Source organism: Arabidopsis lyrata, assembly GCF_000004255.2.
Source record: "Arabidopsis lyrata subsp. lyrata unplaced genomic scaffold ARALYscaffold_1, whole genome shotgun sequence".
Classification (NCBI taxonomy): Eukaryota; Viridiplantae; Streptophyta; class Magnoliopsida; order Brassicales; family Brassicaceae; genus Arabidopsis; species Arabidopsis lyrata.
Window position 1 is genome coordinate 32,455,396 of NW_003302555.1, and position 12,140 is coordinate 32,467,535.

General features: G+C 37.5%; 1 protein-coding gene across 1 annotated transcript; it reads left to right on the forward strand.

Moving 5' to 3' along the window:
- Positions 1-1,993: 1,993 nt before the first annotated feature.
- Positions 1,994-11,752, forward strand: LOC9330717 (disease resistance protein ADR2). The gene is made up of 5 exons (XM_021011970.1): positions 1,994-2,959; positions 3,215-4,330; positions 4,427-4,723; positions 4,838-5,248; positions 10,653-11,752. The coding sequence occupies exons 1-5, from the start codon at positions 2,492-2,494 to the stop codon at positions 11,685-11,687; spliced, it is 3,327 nt and encodes a 1,108-aa protein (XP_020867629.1). The 5' UTR covers positions 1,994-2,491; the 3' UTR covers positions 11,688-11,752.
- The last annotated feature ends 388 nt before the right edge of the window (positions 11,753-12,140 follow it).

Sequence of the window (12,140 nt, forward strand, 5' to 3'; positions counted from 1 at the left end):
CGTGGGCAAGAAAATCATGCAGCTACATACATAAGTCACTCCGCCTCGACTCCGTGGTGGTAGACCATGGGAGTGATTCAAAGGCTTAATCTGGCAGCACCAAAATCAAACAAAGAATAAAGATACATAAACACTCTAATTAAAATGCAAAAGATGCAGATATGTTACGTACCGCAATCATGTCATCCATGAAGTATGCGTCGTGGCTTCCCTGTAAATATTGAAACGGATCTTGTAGCCAGACCATATCAACATCATTGTACATAACATTGTAACCTAGCTCCAAATGTTCAAGAGATGTTGTGGCCTCCGAGATGTCAAATTGAAAAAACCCTATCGAATATAATAAATTATTAAAAATATCTGATTATTCGCATTTTAGTATACATATTTTTTGCATAGATTATCACATCGGTGTCAATATAATAGTTATGAACAGTCATCGACTCTTCGGAAAAAATTGAAGAGATATCAGAAGAATGGGACCTAGTACAATTAATGCATTACATACGTATGATCAATACACTTCAACCATATTATTTTATTCCACCTCTTAGAAAGAAAAATACTACTAGCATCATTGTGATACATTTATATCAAACTTCTTCCCCAATAATAATTTGATTTATTGGTTGCATCATTGTGGTAAAAGTCATAACTACCGCAAGACATAAAAGAGAGTTTCTAAGCGGCTATACGGTAAAACAGGGGAGGCAAAATCATTTCACAAAGTTATGATCTGAGTAATCTTTTAAATAACACTAGCTAGCTAATAAAACAAAATCAAAGATCTATGCAAAGTAGAAAAATAAGTATTCTAACTAAATTACAAAAGACACATACATAAAAATCCGAGTTTCGAAGATAGATTTTATGAACTTAAAGTTAAGGATATTATTATATCAAGCTAGGGACGGACGTTGGCTAAGAAAAGGTGAAAAGTCTCTCTGTACCTGGGAACCAAATTTGTGTGCGGCTTGAGGATCCAACGCTGAAGGAATGAGGACGGCATGACCAGGCCACCTTTCGTTGACTTTGTACAAAGTAGCGTAATCTTCAGCGATCACAAGAACTTTTTCTTCATGGTTCTGTCTAGAAATGCTAATCAACCAGGGTAACTCCATGATAGGACTACTCTGACCTAGGTACATATTCATGGAGTTGAGTTTTGTGATGTTAGACGTGTTGACATTGAAGAGTGTTGGAGAGGAGGTCTGGATTGCTTTACCGGTGGCTGGAGCACTATTTGCATTTGTCGTAGTTGCCATAGTGACGGCTAAGAGTTTTTGAAAATTTTTTTAGGTTTTTAGAATCGTAAGCTCTATACTATATAGAATTTTAATATTTTAACTTTATTATAATGAGATTTACAACTATTTATAGAGAGATACATGATAGATTAGGGTACACTAATGATAATTGATAAAAATATAAGTTTGACCATGTACACCTTTTTATTGAGAATGTCATTTTTTACCAAAATACTTCTACTCTCTATTTTAAGCATTTTTTGAATGATTTTACCAAAAAAATATGTAGATATACAAAAATATAGATGCTTTGTAAAAAACAATTGGTGATTTAGTTGAAAAAGTTGATTTTTGATGGATAAAATTTCATCTTATTAGAATACGTTTTTTTAGTGTTCTGCGAATATCAGAGTTTCTATTCTAAACTTTTGTACATGTTCAACGAGTTTTAGACTAGATTTCTGTTCTAACAAATTCAGAAGACCGGATTACAAATTTCTAAAACCGTAGAACATGTATTCTACGCTTTCCTTGATGTTCTAATTTTTGTTAGAAAATCGATTCTACGATTTATACTATATTCTAAAAACGTTAGAAAATGTTTTATTCTAAAATAATAGAGATTTCAATTTCTGAAATGTTTATAACTTCTAAATATAGAAAGTGAATCTTTTAAAAAGGAAACCGAAAATTTATTAAATATTTTGTTTTAAATGTTTAGATTATGATCTGAGGAAGTTTAGAATACATAGTCTAAATTTTTTAGATAAAAAAAAAAAACATAAAATCGAGTAACCATAAGTTTAAAACGATTGTGTGCCCTAATTCTTAAAGTCTTCTTCTTCACATGTTCATTTTGAGTCCACGTTGAAAGCTTTGGTAGATTTGTCTGTTATTTTGAGTCCACGTTGAAAGCTTTGACATACATATCTGATATCTCTTATACCGTTTAGATAAATCTGTTTAAAAAAAAAAGAACATAGCATTTAATCTTCCCAACAAGAAACCTTTCATTGCGCGTTTGCATTATTACACAGGAGCCCACATTCCCATTTCTTCAAAGTCACGTTGACTTTCTTTTTTCTTCTCTACTTTCGTTTGAAATTCGGTTACGTTCCAAAGAAACTTCTCATTTCACACACTCTCTCTCTCTCAGAGTAAGAACACGGCTGCCATATTTTCCTCCACAAAAGGCGTATCTCTGTGAATCTGTGATTTTGAACCACTCAAGATCATCTCTCATGGCTTCTTCTTCTTCTTCATCTCGTACCTGGAGATACCGCGTCTTCACGAGCTTCCATGGACCAGACGTCCGCAAAACATTCCTCAGCCATTTACGCAAGCAGTTTATCTACAATGGAATTACGATGTTCGATGACCAAGGGATCGAGAGAAGCCAAATCATCGCCCCAGCTCTCACACAAGGAATTAGAGAATCGAGGATTGCGATCGTCGTGCTCTCGAAGAACTATGCTTCATCAAGCTGGTGTTTAGATGAGCTATTGGAGATTTTGGATTGCAAAGAAGAATTAGGGCAGATAGTAATGACTGTCTTCTACGGAGTAGATCCTTCTGATGTGCGAAAACAAACTGGAGATTTTGGGACTGCTTTCACTCAAACTTGTGCTCGTAAAACAGAGGAGGATCGGAGAAAATGGAGCCAAGCTTTGACCTTTGTGGGCAACATAGCCGGAGAACACTTCCAAAACAGTTCCAAAACTGTGATGAACTGGATTTGATTATAGTTATAAATTTGAAATCTTTAAGTTTATCTAATGAATTGGAGTTTGATTATATTATCAATTCTTGAAGTATATTTGATCAAATTTTGCTATTATGTTTATAGTGTTTAATCCTAATAAGATGTTTGTTACTGCTTATGTTTTGGAGTGTGTTTTTATTGTTTATTTTGGTCGAATCTGTGCTCTCTTGGGAACATAAGAAATTTTCCTTTTCCTTTTGTTAGGGACAATGAAGCGAAAATGATCGAGAAGATTGCATGTGATGTTTCAGATAAACTGAATGTTACACCATCTAGGGATTTTGATGGCATGGTTGGACTTGAAGCTCATTTGAGAAAAATGGAGTCTTTGCTTGATTTAGATAATGATGGAGCTAAGATTGTTGGAATCTCTGGTACTGCAGGCATTGGTAAGAGTACCATTGCTAGAGCTTTACATAATGCACTATCTACCAGGTTTCAGCATAATTGTTTTATGGACAACCTTCATGAAAGCAATAAGATTGGTCTTGTTGACTATGGTTTGAAGTTACGCTTACAAGAACAACTTCTTTCAAAGATTTTGAACCTAGATGGCATTAAGATAGGCCATTCAGGTGTGATACAAGAAAGGCTACACGACCAAAGAGTTCTTATCATTCTTGATGATGTGGAGAGTCTAGATCAACTAGAGGCTTTGGCTAATATCATGTGGTTTGGTCCAGGAAGTAGGGTCATAGTGACCACTGAAAACAAAGAGATTTTGCAGCAACATGGTATCAGTGATATATACCATGTGGGTTTTCCATCAAGTAGAGAAGCTTTAATGATCTTTTGTCTATCTGCTTTTCGACAAATCTCTCCACCTGGTGGGTTTATGGATCTTGCGGTCGAAGTTGCAAAGCTTTGTGGTAATCTTCCATTGGCTCTACATGTTTTGGGGTCATCATTGCGGGGAAAGAACTATTCTGACTGGATAGAAGAGCTACCAAGATTACAAACTTGTCTTGATGGAAGAATTGAGAGTGTATTGAAAGTGGGCTATGAAAGTTTACATGAGAAAGACCAAGCACTATTTCTCTACATTGCGGTCTTCTTCAACTATGAACATGCTGATCATGTGACATCCATGCTGGCAAAAACTAACTTGAATGTTAGACCTGGGTTAAAAATATTACCTGGGTTAAAAATATTAGCCAATAGACATCTCATACACATAGGTCATGGCGCTAAAGGTGAAGTGGTAATGCACCGTTTGCTACAAGTAATGGCTAGACAAGTCATTTCCAAACAAGAGCCTTGGAAACGCCAGATTCTTGTAGATAACCAAGAGATTTCCTATGTTTTGGAAAATGCAGAAGTAAGCTTTCTGTTTGAAGGGATTTGCATTTTGCACTGCAATTTAAGCAGATCATCTTGCCACTAACAAGTTTTGCTTTGGCATTGTTTTTGTTAGGGTAATGGATCAATTGTGGGTATATCCTTTGACGTAGGAGAGATCAACAAATTAACATTAAGCGCTAGGGCGTTTGAAAGAATGCACAATCTTTTCTTACTAAAAGTTTATGATCGGTGGCTTACTGGAAAAAGACAACTGCACATTCCAGAGGAGATGGATTTTCTTCCTCCCCTAAGCTTACTACGTTGGGATGCATACCAGAGAAAGACTCTTCCTCGTAGATTTTGCCCAGAAAATCTCGTTGAACTACACATGCCGGATAGCCAGCTCGAGAAGCTATGGGACGGAACTCAGGTTAGTTCTTTATGTGTGTTGATATGAAAAGAGAGAGCTTATAATTGATATTCACATTGAAATATATAAAATAAGATGAAAAAGTTCTCATTATGTTCTGACTTTTACGTTCAGCCGCTTCTAAATCTCACGAAGATGAACTTCAGAGGGTCATCTTGTTTGAAGAAACTTCCAGATCTTTCAAATGCTTCAAATCTTGAGAGATTGGATCTGTATGAATGCATTGCTTTGGTAGAGCTTCCATCCTCAATTTCTAATCTTCGTAAACTAAACTACTTAGAGACGAATCTTTGCAGAAGTCTACAAGTCATTCCAACTCTCATTAACTTGGCATTTCTTAAAGAGATCAAGATGATGGGATGCTCACGATTGAGAAGTTTTCCAGATATTCCTACCAACATCATTAACCTCTCTGTAATGGAGACAACGGTTGCAGAATTTCCCGCATCACTTAGGCATTTCTCGCTTCTTAAGTCTTTCGATATAAGTGGCAGTGTAAATCTCAAGACCTTTTCAACACATCTCCCCACTGTTGTGTATCGACGTTGTATCTCCGAGACGTAACGAACGTGAACTTGGATAGAGATTGAATCGCGCACGAGAGCACTTTCCTTAAAGAGTATTTCGACCCTTCTCAAGCCTTGGGTTACACGAAATCCCTTCTAGGATAAGACAATCAAAGTTCTCTCTTGTTCTAGGCTAAGACACAAGAGAAACAAATAGAGCTTTTGTGTTTTGTTTTTGTGTTTTGCACTAAAGATTAAGACAATCTTTAGTCTCGTGAATCTCTCTTTTCTCCTCTTCTTATTACTCTTTGACACAAGAGAAACAAAGTTTATATATGGTTCAAAAGTTGTGACGTACGTTTGCAACCGTACGTTTAAATAATAACCATAAATTGAATAGTTGCAATGGTTAATTTAATAACCGTCGGTTTACACTTAAATTTATAACATTCCTCCCCCATTTAAGTGTAATCTTTGATTCACAAAATTAACAACACATAAATCAAACTCATGCATAAATGTAAATATCGTAACGATTGAATTTACATCTTAGTAATATTACACATTCCAAATGCTCGAGAATCAAGATGTCCTACGGATTGAATCCTTCAACTCATTTTGAGCACATGAAGATAATACACACACGAATTCACTCACTACTCTAAGTGTTTATCCTTGACACTATTATAAGCCATGTGTCCTTATCCTTTCATGAGTGTGTACAAAGCCAAGTCCGAGCTTCTTGAAGCGGCTACACTTCACACCCATATAGGTAGATCTTTTAATCTTGCACCTGCAAAATGCAATTTTTCAAAAGATCTATTAAGAAGAAAACTTCAACCTAACCTTTTCTTGCAGATCTAAGCACTTACTTTGGGATGATTTAAACTAGTGCTTCAATCTCTAAGTGTGGGCTTTCCGCATTGAATTCAGCCTCTAACGTTGTATTAGAGGGGAATTGGGTATCCCACCATTAGAGATTTCAAATGGACTTTAATCCCATCCCTTTAGCCGACTTGATCACCAAGTCTCTAGCTAGTCCTTTTGTCAAGTGATCCGCTAGATTTTGCTCAGACCGAATAAATCCTATAGTAATCACCCCATGAGTGATCAGCTCACGTATCCCGCTATGTCTCAAGCCTAGGTGTCGCGACTTACCGTTATACACTTGGCTATAAGCTTTAGCCAAAGTAGCTTTACTATCGCAATGGATAGAAATGGGTGACACCGGTTTCAGCCACAATGGAATCTCAGAGACTAAGTTTCTTAACCATTCCGCCTCTCTCCCTGCAGCCGCTAACGCTACAAATTCCGATTCCATAGTAGAATTTGTAATACAAGTTTGTTTCTTTGATGCCCATGAAATGGCACCTCCCCCAAGTAGGAACACCCAACCACTTGTAGAAGAATGATTTTCCTCGTTGGTGTTCCAACTTGCATCCGAATATCCTTCTAAGACCGAAGGAAATCCAAAATATGACAAACCATAATTTATGGTTCCTTTCAAGTACTTGAGCACCCGCCTTACAGCTTGCCAATGATGAGTACTAGGATTACTAGTATATCTACTCAACTTTCCTACCGCATAAGCTATATCCGGTCTAGTGCTAGTCATGGCATACATTAAGCAACCAATTACTCGTGAGTACTCGAGTTGTGATACCGCTTGTCCCGTATTAGGCATAAGCTTCACGCTCGCATCCATGGGAGTGCTCACGGGAGAACAATTTTCATAATTGAACTTTTTAAGCACTTTCTCAATGTAATGTGATTGAGTTAAAGATATTCCTTTGTTCTCACGCTTGATTCGAATTCCAAGAATCACCTCCGCCTCCCCCATGTCTTTCATGGCAAAATTTGATGATAAGAACTCCTTTGTAAGTTCTACTTGTCTAAGGTTGGTACCAAAGATCAACATGTCATCAACATATAAACAAATGATCACTCCATTACCGGAATCATCAAATTTGCTATACAAACACTTGTCCGCCTGATTTAATTTAAACCCATTTGACAAGACAGCCTCGTCAAACCTTTGATGCCACTGTTTAGGTGCTTGCTTTAGACCATATAATGACTTTACCAACTTACACACCTTATGTTCATTACCAAGCATAACAAACCCTTCGGGTTGTTTCATATACACCTCTTCCTCCAAGACGCCATTTAAGAATGCCGTCTTGACATCCATTTGGTGGATCACAAGGTTGTGAATGGATGCCAAGCCAATTAATAACCTTATAGAGGAGATCCTAACAACCGGAGCATATGTATCAAAATAATCAATGCCTTCCTTTTGTCTAAAACCTTGAACAACCAACCGAGCCTTAAATTTGTCGATCGTTCCATCGACTTTCATCTTCTTCTTGAAGATCCATTTGCATCCTAAAGGCTTGCAACCGGGTGGAAGATCCGTTAAGAACCACGTATTATTTCCCATGATGGAATCCATTTCATCATTTACGGCTTCTTTCCAAAAAATAACATCATTAGACGTCATAGCCTCACTAAAAGTTCTAGGTTCATCATCAATATGATAACAATATGAGTATTGGAAACCAATCTCATCTCTTGACCCTTCAACTAAGTAAAGTTGAAAATCGGGACCGAAAGATTTTTCGATTTTCCCTCGTTTACTCTTACGAAGCATAGGTGACTCGTTAGGAGGAACGAACATGTCGTCTCTTTCCTTTGTTCCACTTGAACTAGGAACTAAATCCTTTGGTCTAGGTATCGACGAGAAACGATTCTCATCAAATATTGCATCTCTTGACTCAATTACGGTGTGAACCGCTATAGAATCATTAGGTTCTATGACATAAAACCTATATGCCTTGGAATGCAAGGCATAACCAATGAAGATGCAATCAATACCTCTTTCTCCCAAAGTCTTAATCTTTGGTTGGGGTAATCTAACGATCGCCCTACAGCCCCAAACTCGAAGATAGTTCAAGTTTGGTTTCTTTTTATACCAAAGTTCATATGGAGTAACTTTGTTCCTTTTGTTGGGAACTCTATTTAATAAATAACAAGCCGTTAACATGGCTTCACCCCAAAATCCGTCACTTAATCCCGAGTAAGATAACATGGAATTAACCATTTCTTTTAGAACTCTATTTTTTCTCTCGGATATACCATTTTGTTGTGGCGTATACGGAGCCGTAGTCTCATGTATTATGCCCACGGACTGAAAATACGTAGGATCATAATACTCCCCACCTCTATCGGTGCGTAACTTCTTAACCAAGTCACTATGTTGTAATTCAACCTCGGTTTTATAAACCTTGAGTTTATCTAAGGCCTCATCTTTAGCATGTAATAAATACACATAACAAAAACGAGAATAATCATCTATGAACGTGATGAAATATTTCTTGTTTCCTAAAGATGGTGTAGCATGTAAGTCACATAAGTCACTATGAATAAGTTCAAGCACCTTTGAATTTCTTTCAATGCTTTTAAAAGGTTGTCTAATTATCTTAGTCAACATGCATGTTCTACACTTCTCTATATTCACGTCAAAAGTAGGAATTAATCCTTCTTTAGACATATCAATCATTCTTTTATAATGCACGTGGCCTAATCTTGCATGCCATAAAGAAGTATCATTTTTGCTAGAACATGCCATGTAAATAGAATTGACAACTTTATTAATATTAAGCATAAACATGCCATTACAAAAGTATCCAAATCCAACAAAGATACCACACTTAGATAAGACATACTTGTCTGACTCATACACTTGTTTAAATCCACACTTATTTAAAACACTACCGGAGACTAAGTTTTTCCTAATTCCGGGTACATGAATTACATCATTAAGATCAAGAGTTTTCCCGGAACTAAACTTTAACACCACTTTTCCACGACCTAGGATAGGAGCGGTTGACTCGTTGCCCATATAAAGTACGGATCCATCTTGAACCGGCTCGTACGTCTTGAACCAGCCACGATCCTTGCAAACATGTATTGTTGCACCCGAGTCAATCCACCATGCCACCTCATCATCCTGCACATAGAATGCCTCAGCTATTTTTGATACATAATACACTTTTGAGTATGAATCAAAAACAGAATTCTGACCTTGATGAGAGGATGGGCCTTGATCCTTAGACCCTTGCCCAAAACGGTTTTGTTGCATTTTATTCTTATCCTTTGCTGCCCGACAATCACGTTTGAAGTGACCCGACTTGTTACAAATCCAACAAACGCTCTTGAATCGTTTGTTAGATCCATCATTGGTGTTGTTAGTAAAGGGGCGCTTCTTCCCCTTGTTCTTTATTTTAGAACTCCCACTCTCCTCCATCATATTGATTGAAGAAGTTTCAGCCTCCTTATCTTTGGGTTTTCCACCCTCTTGCACCCTTAGAGATTCCTCTATGCGCAAATGGCTACCAAGTTGTACAAGAGACAACTCTTCCTTTTTGTGTTTTAACATGCGCCTAAAATCTTTCCACGAAGGCGGCAACTTGTCGATGATACACGACACCGAGATGGATTCATCCATCTTCATGTTGTGTTGAGCGAATTGGCCTAGGATGCGAAGTAATTCATTGTATTGCTCCATTACCGGCCTTGAATCGGACATCTTGTAATTATTAAAATCACTCACAAGGAACTTCTTACTAGAAGCATCCTCGGCCATGTACTTCGATTCCAACGCATCCCATAGTTCCTTTGCGGATTCGACATTTTGATAGACATCAAAGAGAGAATCAGACATACCGTTGAGAATGTGGCCACGACATATGTAGTCATCGTTTTCCCACTTAAGTTGCTTCCTTGTCTCCTCCACGGACTCGTTCTCACCATTCTCCGACACGGTGGGCATTGGCACACTTAGAACGTGAACCACATTGAGCGTTGTGAGGAGAAAGTGCATCTTCTTTTGCCATCTTCTAAAATCAACTCCTTCAAACTTATCCAATTTGCCAAACTTTGACGTCATCTCACGCACAGAAACATTAGCCATTGTTCACCGTAAATACTCTTTAAGATTGTTGTGTATCGACGTTGTATCTCCGAGACGTAACGAACGTGAACTTGGATAGAGATTGAATCGCGCACGAGAGCACTTTCCTTAAAGAGTATTTCGACCCTTCTCAAGCCTTGGGTTACACGAAATCCCTTCTAGGATAAGACAATCAAAGTTCTCTCTTGTTCTAGGCTAAGACACAAGAGAAACAAATAGAGCTTTTGTGTTTTGTTTTTGTGTTTTGCACTAAAGATTAAGACAATCTTTAGTCTCGTGAATCTCTCTTTTCTCCTCTTCTTATTACTCTTTGACACAAGAGAAACAAAGTTTATATATGGTTCAAAAGTTGTGACGTACGTTTGCAACCGTACGTTTAAATAATAACCATAAATTGAATAGTTGCAATGGTTAATTTAATAACCGTCGGTTTACACTTAAATTTATAACACCCACGAGTGTAACAGAGCTTCACCTAGACAATAGTGGTATTGAGAGTATTACAGATTGCATCAGAGGTCTTCATAATCTACGTGTCCTTGCTCTATCAAACTGTAAAAAACTCAAGTCATTGCCGAAGCTCCCGAGTTCACTCAAATGGCTACGGGCTAACTATTGTGAATCACTAGAGAGAGTAAGTGAACCTTTAAACACACCAAATGCAGACCTCGATTTCAGCAACTGCTTCAAATTGGGTCGACAAGCACGACGAGCGATTTTTCAACAATGGTTTGTTGATGGGCGGGCTCTCTTACCAGGAAGAAAAGTACCTGCACTGTTCGATCATCGAGCCAGAGGAAATTCGTTAACAATTCCTAATTCTGCTTCCTATAAGGTTTGCGTTGTGATTTCTACAGAGTTCGATCATCAAGCCAAAGATTCTACTATAGTTTCAAGACTATTGTGTCGTTGCAGAGTCATCGGCAACTTAGTAAACTCCACTGACGTTAAGTTTGTCCTATCCGATATCTGCAAATATAGAATGGAGCATCTGTTTATATTTCATATAACGAATCCGATGCCATTCTTTTACCCCTCTAGCAGAGAGATAGTGCTCGAATTCAGCAGCATATACCAAGATTTCGACATTATTGAATGTGGTGTCCAGATCTTGACGGATGAAACAGATGGAAACAAAAATGGGGGATCTGGAGATGAAGATGATCTCTGGTATATACATGAATTCAGCGAATCATTGGACAAAGAAGAAAAAGATAATGATAGCGTCGCTAAGTCTGAATCCTGCGGAGTGTCAGACAAAGATGATGAAGAGGGAAACAAAACTGTATCTGGAGAAGCGTCAAAAGACAAAGACGAGGATATCGCCGACGACAGTGACTCCGAATCCATATCCAAGAAGCATCCGAGGAAGAGGACGATGATAATTGCTACTACTAATCTGAAGAAATGGATTCTCTGTCTTTTACTATTTTTCTTGTTTTCGTTTGCTTTTGTTAAAGTCTCTATCTACTTTGATCTTCTCTAACATATGCCGGTAATTCCTTGCTATAATATGTTAGTAAGTATCTCAGTAAAAGTTCCCTCACTTCATATGGAGATGAACAAAACTTGTATTATGTTATTTTTGTGATAGGGTATTTTGTATAAAATGACAAATTATGTAAAAAAAAAACTTTTTTCATTGTTACATAGTGGGAAGAATGAGAATGAATGGAAAGATGTAATGAAAAGACGCTATTTGTGTACGTTTCCGTCTTGTTCAATTATGTGAACGCTGTATTCACTGACGGAAATTTGGATGGCTAAAAAAGTGATGCAGCGTCACTACACATCTTCATGGGCTGAAGCGAGAGTTTTAGTTTCGGTTTTTATGTTGGGCTTTTGGTTGTTAACGTATTTCCTTTTCTGTTCTTTACTTGACCGACATTGTCTTAGGGTTTTAGCTTAACGCACAAGTAGTATAAGTAGGGTACTTGCA